General features: G+C 44.0%; 1 protein-coding gene across 1 annotated transcript in view; it reads right to left on the bottom strand.

Moving 5' to 3' along the window:
- Nucleotides 1–4633: 4633 nt before the first annotated feature.
- c1qc (complement component 1, q subcomponent, C chain) overlaps nucleotides 4634–13942 on the bottom strand; it is an 11203-nt gene continuing 1894 nt past the window's right edge. The window contains exons 4-7 of the mRNA XM_078247635.1: nucleotides 13120–13273; nucleotides 9548–9688; nucleotides 6764–6890; nucleotides 4634–4954 (exon numbers count right to left, since the gene is read on the bottom strand). Coding sequence (XP_078103761.1) covers nucleotides 4826–4954; nucleotides 6764–6890; nucleotides 9548–9688; nucleotides 13120–13273 — 551 coding nt within the window. The 3' untranslated portion in view covers nucleotides 4634–4825. The remainder of the gene's footprint in view (nucleotides 4955–6763; nucleotides 6891–9547; nucleotides 9689–13119; nucleotides 13274–13942) is intronic.

A 13942-nucleotide genomic window follows, 5' to 3' on the forward strand; every position in this document is an offset into this window, starting at 1 on the left:
GGAGAGATGAGGAAGACTAGAGACGTCAGGTGGGAGAGATGAGGAAGACTAGAGATGTCAGGTGGGAGAGATGAGGAAGACTAGAGATGTCAGGTGGGAGAGATGAGGAAGACTAGAGATGTCAGGTGGGAGAGATGAGGAAGACTGTAGAGATGTCAGGTGGGAGAGATGAGGAAGACTAGAGATGTCAGGTGGGAGAGATGAGGAAGACTGTAGAGATGTCAGGTGGGAGAGATGAGGAAGACTGTAGAGATGTCAGGTGGGAGAGATGAGGAAGACTGTAGAGATGTCAGGTGGGAGAGATGAGGAAGACTGTAGAGATGTCAGGTGGGAGAGATGAGGAAGACTGTAGAGATGTCAGGTGGGAGAGATGAGGAAGACTGTAGAGACGTCAGGTGGGAGAGATGAGGAAGACTGTAGAGATGTCAGGTGGGAGAGATGAGGAAGACTGTAGAGATGTCAGGTGGGAGAGATGAGGAAGACTGTAGAGATGTCAGGTGGGAGAGATGAGGAAGACTGAGAGATGCTGGTGGGAGAGATGAGGAAGACTAGAGATGTCAGGTGGGAGAGATGAGGAAGACTGTAGAGATGTCAGGTGGGAGAGATGAGGAAGACTGTAGAGATGTCAGGTGGGAGAGATGAGGAAGACTGTAGAGATGTCAGGTGGGAGAGATGAGGAAGACTAGAGACGTCAGGTGGGAGAGATGAGGAAGACTAGAGATGTCAGGTGGGAGAGATGAGGAAGACTAGAGATGTCAGGTGGGAGAGATGAGGAAGACTAGAGATGTCAGGTGGGAGAGATGAGGAAGACTGTAGAGACGTCAGGTGGGAGAGATGAGGAAGACTAGAGATGTCAGGTGGGAGAGATGAGGAAGACTAGAGATGTCAGGTGGGAGAGATGAGGAAGACTGTAGAGACGTCAGGTGGGAGAGATGAGGAAGACTGTAGAGACGTCAGGTGGGAGAGATGAGGAAGACTGTAGAGATGTCAGGTGGGAGAGATGAGGAAGGCTGTAGAGACGTCAGGTGGGAGAGATGAGGAAGACTGTAGAGATGTCAGGTGGGAGAGATGAGGAAGACTGTAGAGATGTCAGGTGGGAGAGATGAGGAAGACTAGAGATGTCAGGTGGGAGAGATGAGGAAGACTGTAGAGATGTCAGGTGGGAGAGATGAGGAAGACTGTAGAGATGTCAGGTGGGAGAGATGAGGAAGACTGTAGAGATGTCAGGTGGGAGAGATGAGGAAGGCTGTAGAGATGTCAGGTGGGAGAGATGATGAAGACTGTAGAGACGTCAGGTGGGAGAGATGAGGAAGACTAGAGATGTCAGGTGGGAGAGATGAGGAAGACTAGAGATGTCAGGTGGGAGAGATGAGGAAGGCTGTAGAGACGTCAGGTGGGAGAGATGAGGAAGACTGTAGAGATGTCAGGTGGGAGAGATGAGGAAGACTGTAGAGACGTCAGGTGGGAGAGATGAGGAAGACTGTAGAGACGTCAGGTGGGAGAGATGAGGAAGACTGTAGAGATGTCAGGTGGGAGAGATGAGGAAGACTGTAGAGACGTCAGGTGGGAGAGATGAGGAAGACTACCCAGAGCTGGAGGATGCTCCAGCGTCGTATATAGTCTGATGTGTGGGAACATTTTGGATTTCATGTTACCTATGATGACAGCAGAAATCAAACAATAGATAGAACTGCCACTGTGTGCATGTATTGTGCAACATGCATTCAATATGCTAATGTTAGCTACATATCATATGCTGAAGTATATTTCTGGAGTGTTAAAGATTAAAAGACAAAATAACAAGAACCGAAAAGGTGACCCTAAAACCGTGATAGGAACCAAACTGTGGATTTTGTGAACCCTGCCACCCCTACCTATTACCTGCAGTGTCTACCCATGATTACTATTATTTTGGGGTAATCTCAGATTCAGATTTAGATTGGATTAAGATTCATTTATTTGTCATAATTCCTTGTGTACTTACATACACAAAGTAAAAGCTGTTCTCCACCAGCCACACGCAGTGCGACAGGAAAAGACAACAATCATACCAACACATTCTCACTCCCATCTGGCAAAATACGGACGCTTGGTCAGGTGCCTTTGTCGTTGTTATATGACGCTAAAAGTCTCCTTTAGCGTCATATAACGTGCTTTAACTAAACGCGCTTGGTCGGGACTATTGGCGTCACTTTTGACGCCGTTATGTTGGTGGGTGGGGTTACGTTTCCGAGACACGCGGGAAGAACGGGACGGTTAAAGAAGAAAGCGACTTCTTTTCCAGTGTTAATCTGAATCATGGTGTGATGCCCTTATGTTTAGGTATAATAAACCTTATCAAAATGAACCCATTTATAATACCATTTATGATCAGTTTGTTTTTCTGCAACAGCCATTTCATGCTTTTACATTTTGTAATTACCTCATGGTCATTCTAAGTGGCAGAGTCCACCGTTCCCATGCTAAATTCAAGGTTGCTCTCTACACGTAACATCCTTCTGCAGCTGCTTCACAATAAGCTTTTATTGTTTGACGAAATGATGAAACATGGTGGCTTTTAATGTGAAGGAGCAACAGAAAAAACTGTATTTATTATTGAGGTTATCGCTGTTTGATCGTTCATCAAACATGCATCTACAAAACAGCTTTTTACATGTTCTGCACTAACTGACCTCATTATGAAAACAATGCAAGTGTGTTTGGCTGCACTGCAAACATGCTCTTCTGTTGTATTTTTGTAGCTGCTCGATATGTGTTTTCCGTAATAAACTGCACTTGCTGTTCTCCACGGTAATCGTGCTCTGAGCGATGTTGGGTGACGTCACTTCTTGTTGATGTTCGAAGTATTGTCAAACAAAACGGAGGCTAGCTCGCCCCTCCCTCTGTAACGTTAGTCGTTGTCTAGGACAGCTCTCCTCTAGCTAACCCCCACCCCCACCCCCAAAATCCTTCTTGTTGGTTATTGGCTGGAAGACTGTTTGTTATGTTTGGTGGTGCAGGTTGGCGCAGTTTATTTTTGTTGGCGTTTGTGGAGCCTGGACTGTCTACAGAGACCGCGTCTTTTTACAGTGTGTTCAGGGGACAGGCAGCTAGCAGATAGTGAGGAGATGTTTTTTACAGTGTGTTCAGGGGACAGGCAGCTAGCAGATAGTGAGGAGATGTTTTTTACAGTGTGTTCAGGGGACAGGCAGCTAGCAGATAGTGAGGAGATGTTTGCTGTATGTGACAAAAAATGTTGTAGCCTCAAAAATGCTAAACATCGCTTAGAGCTCCTTTAAATGACATGCATGTAAACATTGCAGATTGCAGATTTAACGTTACATGTATCTAATAAACGTGAAATAAACACGAAATGAACAGAAATGTAAATTCAGTGAGAGATACATATGTCTCCATTCATAGTAAATCACGTACAGGTATAAAGCAAAAGCATCACCGGCAATCTGACAGTGAATGAATGAGTCACACAAAAATGACATGGTAGACAAATGGCCATTCATTTGAATTGTGGAGATATGGGAAATCTGCAATCTTGTTTATTTCTGTTGTCTTTTTCATCCGTAACTGTAACATTTAAAGATATATAGTTAAACTTGGAGGTCCGACTGATCTGTAGTCTCTGCTGTGCTTTATTTCTGAACTGTGTCTTTGATAAACCAAATCTAACATTACGAACAGCAACATCTCACTGCCGGTTGGCTAGTTTGGGTGATGTCATTTTCTTTAGTCTGTGGCCCAACAGGTGAATTAGGTCTCCAAGCTAACGTTAGTGAAAGTGTTGACATATCAAGCGTCAAACATACATTTTAGATTAGTATAGAGTATATCCAGTTGTTCCTCATCCCTGTTTGCTCATTGCCGTTAAATTACATGTACGGGATGCAGGAGTTTTCTACCCGGGAGGTTTTGTAAACAAAAATTGTGATTGGGTCTGTACTACAGGGCTGATGAGGGAAAGTTTATGACACAGCGGTCTTTAAAGGTCACATGACATGCTGCTTATTGGATGCTTTGATATAGACCTTAATGGTCCCCTAATGCTGTATCTGAAGTCTCTTTTATATAGACCTTAGTGGTCCCCTAATACTGTATCTGAAGTCTCTTTATATAGACCTTAGTGGTCCCCTAATACTGTATCTGAAGTCTCTTTTATATAGACCTTAGTGGTCCCCTAATACTGTATCTGAAGTCTCTTTATATAGACCTTAGTGGTCCCCCTAATACTGTATCTGAAGTCTCTTTTATATAGACCTTAGTGGTCCCCTAATACTGTATCTGAAGTCTCTTTATATAGACCTTAGTTCCCTGGGTGGGCAAAGCAGAGAAAGGGGAGGTAACCTTTCCCCTTATGACGTCATAAAGGGAAGAGTCCTGATTGGCCCATCTGAGCTTTCATTTTCTCAAAGGCAGAGCAGGATACCCAGGGCTCGGTTTACACCTATCACCATTTCTAGCCACTGGGGGACCATAAGCAGGCTTGGGGAGCTCATATTAATGTTAAAAAAACCTCATAAAATGACAGTTTCATGCCATGGGACCTTAAAGTAGCTGTCTGTGTTATGATCAGCCAGAGAAGGAATTAAAACAAATGCCAAGAAAAGGAGAAATCACATAGAAATCCAAAGCATTGTGGTGTGTTTTTTTCAGCTGTTTATTTGGTTTTCCAGTTCAAATTATCTGCTTACTGACAGAGAAGATCAAATCATTGCATCACATGTTTTTAAGGTGAGCGTGAAGGAAGGGAAGACTTGGGAGTTGATGTAAAACTGTTTAGTGAAAGTGAGGAAAAAGGCAGTTTTGTGTTTTTTCCCCCCCGTCCATTAGATCAGTGCAGCAGGAAGCCGGAGAAGATGCTGTAACCGGCTGGTTTTCCTGTCATCCCTCTGTAGTCTTTAGTTTCCAGCCAAACCTCCTGACCACTGGACAGGTAGACCGCCAAGCTGCCCGAAGTCACCTGGAATCAGTCGAAATTTAAATACAGGTGCATCTTTTTGCAATGAATGAGAGTACTACAACTAATTACATTCATACAGTACTTCCAACACAGTCTCACGGCCGTTCGTGAAATGGTCACGTTTTTTTAAATCTTGGGATTCCTGTACAGGACACAATTATGTCGTTTTTTTTCGTGGTGCTCAGCACGAAATGGGAATGGGAAGCACGTCGGGACACGACCCACAGTCTCTGGGGGACACGCAACAACAACGGGACGGTTGTGTTTAGGAAAAGAACAACGGGGAAAGGAACCGTCAACCGTCAACAACGGGGAAATAAAACGCCACACGCAGGACACAATCCCCGGTCTCCTGGGTGAAAGTCCTGTGTTGTTTGACCCATCCTCCACCCCGAACAACCTCCCTCATGAAGCTGTCACTACCCGATGTGAGTCAAGTGCAGATGTGAGTTGCACATGCTCAGATTTAAACGGTTTACGGCATAACGCCAAGGGATCCGGATGCGACTGCAAGCAATTTGTGAAATCCATAAAATAATAAACGTTTCTCATTACAAACAATAACAGAAGATGGAAATCATTTAAAAAACGTTGTAGCTATCTATGATTGTTTGATTGCTAACGTTAGCTCAAAACGCCATTCCAGTGACAGCCTTTGTTGTGTCTGATTGCTAACTTGTAGCCAGCAGTGAACCAACTTCGTTATGTGGGTCCATTTTTATTGTATTGACATTACAGAAGTCTCTCGTTAGCAGGTTCTTGTAGGCTACAGAAGTCCCTCGTTAGCAGGTTATTGTAGGCTACAGAAGTCTCTCGTTAGCAGGTTCTTGTAGGCTACAGAAGTCCCTCGTTAGCAGGTTATTGTAGGCTACAGAAGTCTCTCGTTAGCAGGTTCTTGTAGGCTACAGAAGTCTCTCGTTAGCAGGTTCTTGTAGGCTACAGAAGTCTCTCGTTAGCAGGTTATTGTAGGCTACAGAAGTCTCTCGTTAGCAGGTTCTTGTAGGCTACAGAAGTCCCTCGTTAGCAGGTTCTTGGAGGCTACAGAAGTCTCTCGTTAGCAGGTTATTGTAGGCTACTTCAGCCTCTATCTACAACTGAAATCAGGGATCATGCCGTGAAAATGTGATGCCTTACGCTAAATACAGCCTGGTCACACAGAATTAAGTGAAATGATCACGAATGGTTAACAGCGCATTACGTTGTGGTGGCACGGAAGGTGTGAAAAATCTGTGTGGCCACCACGGAAAACAATGCCAATGTAAAGTCAATGAGAAGATGACGTAGCATTAAGAGCAACTACGGTAGCGAGTAAGGTGTAAGGCCGACATTCTGCGTAAGGAGGCTGGTTGGGGGGGGTGGATGGGTCAAACACAGGACTTTCACCCAGGAAACCAGGGATCGGGTCCCACATGTCAAGTTTCCTAAAGCCGCTTTCTTCATTTCCGTACCGTTCTTCCCGCGTGTCACTGAACCGTAAGCCCACCCACGACCTTTTCCTTAACTTAAGGATCCGTGTTCATTTCACGGAATTCTGTGAGATCAGGTTGGCTAAATAATACGTTACTGCTATGTAATGTACCTATCTCATTATTCTGTATATATATATTATATAGATCTGCATGAAATCTGGTCTAAAGTCAAAGTGACGCATGCGCAACTCACATTTGCACTCGACTCACATCGGGTAGTGACAGGACTGTCAAATCTAGACATTCATGTGCCCAGTTTTCCAGATTTGGAAATGCCATGTTTTGCTATCCAGGATCAGCTAATGTAAAATAAATCTGGAGTATCGTGTTACGCTCGTACCTGTCTCCTGACACGGCGATGATCGCAGAACGATGCCAGCAGGGTTTGGTCCAGCTTCATCAGCACACACAGTCGGTTGTCTAAAGAGGCGTGGTACACAAAGTAGTACGTTCCTGGGACCCGACACCTACAACACACAAACTTGATTTATTCACATTGAATCATTATTTTTTCCTCCTATTTGGTTGTGCAGCTTGACCACACTGGAAGTCTGTAGGAACAGAAATGTTTTATTTTATTTGGCTTGCTTTAAAAATTCCAGATCAACCAGGGAAATATGTATTCATTTCTAAAAATAGATTTCAGCCATGCTAGCTAGCGACATCACTCCATGGATGCCTTTCTGTCTGTTCGTCCATACTTTGGTCACGACTGAAATATCTCAACAACTATTGCATGGAGTGCCATGCAATGTGGTACAGACATTCATGGTCCCCTCATGAATTGTATTTACCTGAGGAAGACCTGTTGGTTGAAACATAAATAATAAAATTAAAGGGAGCTGTGATTCCAGTCTTTATCCTACTCAGGTTTTGTGTAGCTAGTCTAGCTAGCCTAGTCTAACTTAATAACTAGCTTAATAACTTGGTGATACCTTAATTCTTCCTCTAGTGCCATTAGCATGTCAAAATTAAAATGCATCCAGTACTTTGGTTCATGACCAAACACCAACAAATCTCATGACATTCCCGTCAGCCTCTGCTGTGTGTTGAGTGCTAATTAATTAACACAAATTTTAGCATGCTAACCCGCTAAACTAAGATAGCGAGCAAGATAAATATTAAAACCTGCTGTCGGTACACAATCTGTTCTGCCTGCACGATCCGTCACGCGCAAGATGTTCACGCATGTGCAGATGATAATCCTGTTTTACCTAGGATACGACACTGCACGATCTGTTCCACGTTACCCTCCACCGGGAAGCTAACATTAGTTTAGCTAACAGCTAATTCGGCTAACCGCTAACTGACAGCTTGATTCAGTCTAAAATAACGTTAACTCAAATTTAACACTGGGAAAAGCAGGCTACAGCTAAATTAAGACGTTACAGTAATAACAATAAAGACAAGTATTGATTGATTGTATTTTAAATGAGCACAAGTAAAGCAGAACTGACGTAACAGCTGTTACATATTTTCAGGTTTTATTTTGAGGGTCTTTTAAAGTTATTACATGCTGTCTCAGCTAGCGGTTAGCCGAATTAGCTGTTAGCTAAACTAACGTTAGCTTGCCTGTGGAGGCTAACGGCAGACCGCTACATCTACGACCGGAAGCATGGAACAGATCGTGCAGTGTTGTAAATCCTCGTACAACAGCACATGCGCAGAACGGATCCTGCAGGCAGCACGGATCGTGTACCGACACCTGCTACAAATCAGCACTTTCATTCTGACCATGTTGCCAAGCTAGCATTAGCATTCAGCTCAAAGCACCACTATGTACACCGCTCGATGGTGTTTTAAGCCCCCGACGTCAACTTCAAGGCACCTAACCCTAACCGTAACCCTAACACCAGTATATTTTAAATAAGGGTGATGGCACAACTGTTTTATATGCACAATTTAAACTCCACGGCTTTCAAAATGTTCAGAGCATGGGCTTGGAGAGCAACAGAGCCTGGACCACCAACACAGTCTCACTCCCTACTCGTCAAATGTCTGACGCATGGCCAAGGACCCCTGGCGTTAAGCTTTAACAAAACAGGGGTACCTGTTGCGTTATTTTTTGACTTGGGGGTCCGTCAGATAGACATTCATGTTAATCCCTCACCATTGGATATAGACGAAAGAAAAAACACGCCCCCCTTAAAGCGTAACTCTCGCCGAAATACAACCTAGGGTGTTTTTGTGAATGTACCCGAGTCAAACTGTAGTTTAAAAGCATATCTAGGACGGAAACGCCACTTTTAAGATGTACCGTATTCTGGTTTTTGGGTCAAATGGCCTTTTGAATGGGAGAGCTAGGGACACTTTGATGCTAGCCTCAAAATATCTATGTTTAAACCACTAAGAAGGCTCGACACAACATGAGACTTTGCTCCAAGTATCACCAGGGACTCTACACCTTAACCACAGCACTGACTACATTGGTTGTGTACCCAGAGTTTACTAAAAGAGGTTTTGAACAACCCACCGTAGCTCTTGTTGTTTCTGGCTGCTACCACCTCGGCAGTCACAACGAGTCGATATCTAAACAAGTAGCCCCAGATTTAGGATATCTTGGTCACCGGTGTAGTTAAGGTGTAGAGTCCCTGGTGATACTTGGAGCAAAGTCTCATGTTGTGTCGAGCCTTCTTAGTGGTTTAAAAACAGATATTTTGAGGCTAGCATCGTAGCGTCCCTAGCACTCCCATTCAAAAGGCCATTTGACCCAAAAACCAGAATACGGTCCATCTTAAAAGTGGCGTTTCCGTCCTAAATATGCTTTTAAACTACAGTTTGACTCGGGTACATTCACAAGAAGACCCTAGGTTGCATTTTGGCGAGAGTTAGGCTTTAACTCGAAATCTGTGACGGTTTTATTATTGGTATTTTTAGCCCAATAACAGCTGTTTTAATCAACCCTACGAGTCTAAATGAAAAATACTAAAATGGATCCACTTCTCTTTTTAAGCCCCCCCCCCCAAAAAAAACAAACATGATTGCCACAATGACCTCATACAAAAAAAATGTAGTCTGACCTTTACAAAAATAACAATACGTTTGTTTGATTATCATACACGTTTGTAGTAAATCATCTTCATTGGTTTCTGTAAAATATGAAAAGAAACAGATGGTTTCTCACCTGAAGCGTCCTGTCCTGGTGTCGTAGTCATCGTTGATGTTGGTGATGACTTTGGTGAACCGAATGATGCTGGCTTTCTCAGGATATTCGGTGGTTCCTCTGGCCACACTGAAGGCCGCCTGCTGCTGGACTCCAACAGCCCTGCAGCCACAGAAAACAACACAGTGATGCTCAGACCTGCTTTACCTGCTGGGGACCCCTATAGACCTTTCATGGCAGACATGTTGACATGTCATAGTAGGACAACCCGTTCTCATTCCGAACTCGTAAAATAAGGACGTTTGGACAGTGGCTGTCAGCGTCTGATGCGACGAAAAAGGCGTCTTTCAGCGTGTTTGTGTAACGCACCGGGGAGAGTAGCAGTTAGAGAGGATTTAGAGAGGAGTATGTAAGGAGGTTGGGGGGGGGGGGGGGATGGGTCAAACACAGGACTTTCACCCAGGAGAGCAGGGTTCACGTACCGCTTGTCACGCTTGCTATAGTCCCATTTTCTTTCCTCCCGTGTGTCACAGAACCGTACGCCCACCCACGACCTTTTCCTTAACATAACTGCGTCAAAAAGGACGGCAATAGTCCCGACCAAGCACGTTTACTTATAGCGCTAAAGGAGACTTTATCTTCAAAGGCACCTGACCAAGCGTCCATATTTTCCGAGATGAGTGTGATGAGAACGATGAGAACATGTCGTAGTAGGAAAAGCACAGCTGTATTCAAACCCATTTATGATGGCTGCGTTCCACTTAGGAGAGGCCCTGGTATTGAGCACGCTGACTCACTGAAACAGCTTCCTGGGACACTAGATGGAACTGAGCCATCGTTGAGGTGATCAATCTCAGATGGGCTCTTCCTACTATGACAAGTCAACATGTCTGCTGTGAAAAAGGTCCATAGAGAGCCAAAGTCACGTCCTTCTACTTCCAGTCCATGGGACTTATCTTACACACTTAGCATGGATGACGTCTCTGAAGCTACAATGTGTGTGTGTGTGTGTGTGTGTGTGTGTGTGTGTGTGTGTGTATCGTACCGGGGATGTAATATTACTCAAATGAGCAGCAGATCTTGTTGTTCTTTTACTTATCTGCTGAAAACACTTCACTGGATAAAACACATCAGGTAAGATAACGTTACATGTGTTGTGGAACAAAGCTAAGCTAGCTAGCTAGCTAGCGAGCAAGTTGAGCATCAAGCTAGGTGACGAAAGTTGTGTGAGACGAGACATGCAGTTCACTGAGCGGTTTCACACTAAAATAAGTGGTCATATGACAAACCTACGGATAACTGAGACTGTCTTCGGGTGAAAAATGATCTTTTAAACTGACGAACATCATATGTGTAATACATGGCTCAATTGAAACCGGACCAAAAAATTATTTGCCTCTTCCCGTTCACTACCGTTCATATTTTTTCCGAATTAAGGTCCCATGAGGTCCACCAGAAAGGGTGTGACTTCGGCTCTCTATAGAGCTCAACAGTCCCGCCCACAGCGGGTTCCAGAAGTAAAAATACAATGCAATTTCTCCATTGACAAATTGGAGTATAAGCCATAAAATGGTAACCGTCGATGGTAGACTTACAGCCAGCTACGACATGACTCAGCGATTGTATAAGCTCATATAGACGCCAACAGTTCATGGGACACTACCCTTGTTTAGAGATAAATGTCTATTATTAGCGATGTCTTGGATAAGTACTTCATTACCCACAATCCTAAACAATCCCACAATCCCACAGTGATGCCTCTGATTGGTGGAGCTCATGCTGGTGAGGAGGGGGGGCGTCAGTACCTGATCTGTGCTGCCTGCACGATCCGTCACTATGATTTACGACACTGCACGAATCACGATCTGTTCCACGCTTCTGATGTTAGCCTCCACCGGGAAGCTAACGTTAGTTTAGCTAACAGCTAATTCGGCTAACCGCTAGCTGACAGCTTGATTCAGTCTAAAATAACGTTAACTCAAACTAAACACTGGGTAAAGCCGTCTACAGCTGACGTAACAGCCGTTATATATGTTAAGGTTATTTTCAGGTTTTATTTTGAGGGTCTTTTAAAGTTATTACATGCCGTCTCAGCTAGCGGTTAGCCGAATTAGCTGTTAGCTAAACTAACGTTAGCTTCCTGTATTCAGTGGTGCGCGGTGGTTTATGGGATGAGGAGTTCCTTCGCTCTGAGATGACGATAGGTACACAGTCTTGTACCTTTGACTTTTTGGGGATTTTCTCTTCCTTTTTTTTACTCGAAATGATACGTTGTATGCTTATAAGTCACGTAGCGTCTGGTTAGCTTAAGGCATGGTCTAAAACTCTTTATATACGGATTGTTCCAGACGTCAATGGGAGAAATGATGGGAAACTTACTTCAGGAACCCAAAGGTCTCTCAGAGGAGGGGCGGGACTGTTGAGCTCTATAGAACCTAGCCTGGATGCCAACCGACCGTAGCCCCGCCCACAACAAAGATGGCTGCCATCGCGTCTGTTATAGAAGATATCGACAGCGCATTCATTTTAAAAGAGGAACCGTGATCACGAATGTTTAAACACTGGCACACCCATCGAAGCCTGCCTTTGACTTGCAGCTTCTGTGACGTCTGTCTCCATTGCTTTGATTGGTTGTAGGTCTATCCGTTGCTCTGATTGGTTGTAGGTCTATCCAATTGAGTAACATTAGTAATTACACTTAAACAGCTAATGGAAGTCCAAACTGCCTGAGAGCTTCTCCTGTACTATACGGTAACTCCTCTACTATGCAACAGTAAGTCTCGTGGTTATGACACAATTGTTAGCCTATTGTTATAAAAACGTCTGCTACGGAGCCATAACGTGAGCTACAAGGTAATGGAGCCTTTTATACATTTTTTCTTTAGAAATAAACAACGGACAAATAGTCTTTAAACGCTTCAGATGTAAAGGTATTCTCTGTCAAAGTGACGTCAAAATGAATGGGAGTCAATGGAATGCTAACGGGATGCTAACGGGAGGTGATGGCTTGGTAGCATCAGAATGGCGCCATAGGAGCTACGCGTTGTGAGGAGAAGCTGACCCCCTTGGGTGAAACACGCCCCATAATCACAGCCCAATGTATCCGACTCATATTCTAACTAGAATCTGAGTACGACCACGTCAGGATATATTGAACCCCACTTTATTTAGGAATATGCACCATGTAAGTATGTATATAATATCAAATGGAATATTGAAGGCATTTCACTAGATATTGAAAGATTTTGCAAGACAGGCCTATAAGATCAGGCAAAACTGCAGATGGCTTTTCCGTTTTATATTGTTTATATTATTCAGTTAATCAAATTATTACAAAGTTATTTCCACACAGTGAGCCTTGTAGCCCTGGAGCAGCAGCCCCATTTGTAAAGTCGGTAATGCAGTGTTGATGCTCAGCTAAGTTTTGCAGGAATTGTTGGAACATTTAAATCCTGCAGGTGTGAAGAGTGGCAGTCAAATGTTATTTTGCTTTTATAATGGAGGCTGTGGTCACCATGAATTCAGTGCCAATGGACTCCAAAAGTTCCAACATAAACGTCTATGTTGTCATGTGCCTTGCTCTGATTACATACCCTGGTTCTCCCGGTTCCCCCTGAGGTCCAGCAATTCCTGGGGTCCCGGCTTGTCCCAGTTCACCGCTCTGTCCTCGTTTTCCAGGAAACCCCATCTGGCCCGGCTCCCCCTTCTCTCCCTTCTGAGGGCCGAGGCCGCCGTGCCATGTTGCTCCTGTAAACAACGACAACATGCTGAACATCGCACATATCAACCGGCCACACTGACCTGCTGTCTTGGACAGTTTAAAGCAGTGTTTCTCAAATGGGGGTACGTGTACCCCTAGGGGTACTTTAGAGGACTGCAGAGGGTACGTGTGATATTTAATAAAATGTTTAATAGTTACAAGGCTGTTGGCCAGAACATTGTTCCTCTTTTTTCCTACCAAAAATGTGACATTTGTGTCGCCTTCTTTGGACCTAATCTATCCTTCCTTCCTTCTACTGTCCTTCTACTTTTTAAGTTTCTCTTTTTGGCGAATGATTGTAAAGATTTACAAAAAATATGTTTACGGAATTTACTCTCTAACTGGGAGGTGTTGGCCCCCGATTCGGGGGGATTTGCTGGCCGATACACAACAACATAACAGCAAATGTATCAGCTAATTTAAATAGCTCACGTTACTGTATTGTGTGAACAGTTAACTTCATTAAATATTGTATGTGGTGTCTTCTTTTGCAAATGTTCCACCAAAACCTGTTCCTTGCAGCGCCGCCCAAAACGACTGTGATTGGTTTTTAAGAGATGCAAACAACCCAGAGCGTTTTTTTCTCCTATCCCATGTGAACCATTTGCAACCTGATCTCAAAGAAGAACGGGACAGTTGGGTTTAGGTAAAGAAGA

Source organism: Sander vitreus, chromosome 4 (assembly GCF_031162955.1).
Source record: "Sander vitreus isolate 19-12246 chromosome 4, sanVit1, whole genome shotgun sequence".
Lineage (NCBI taxonomy): Eukaryota > Metazoa > Chordata > Actinopteri > Perciformes > Percidae > Sander > Sander vitreus.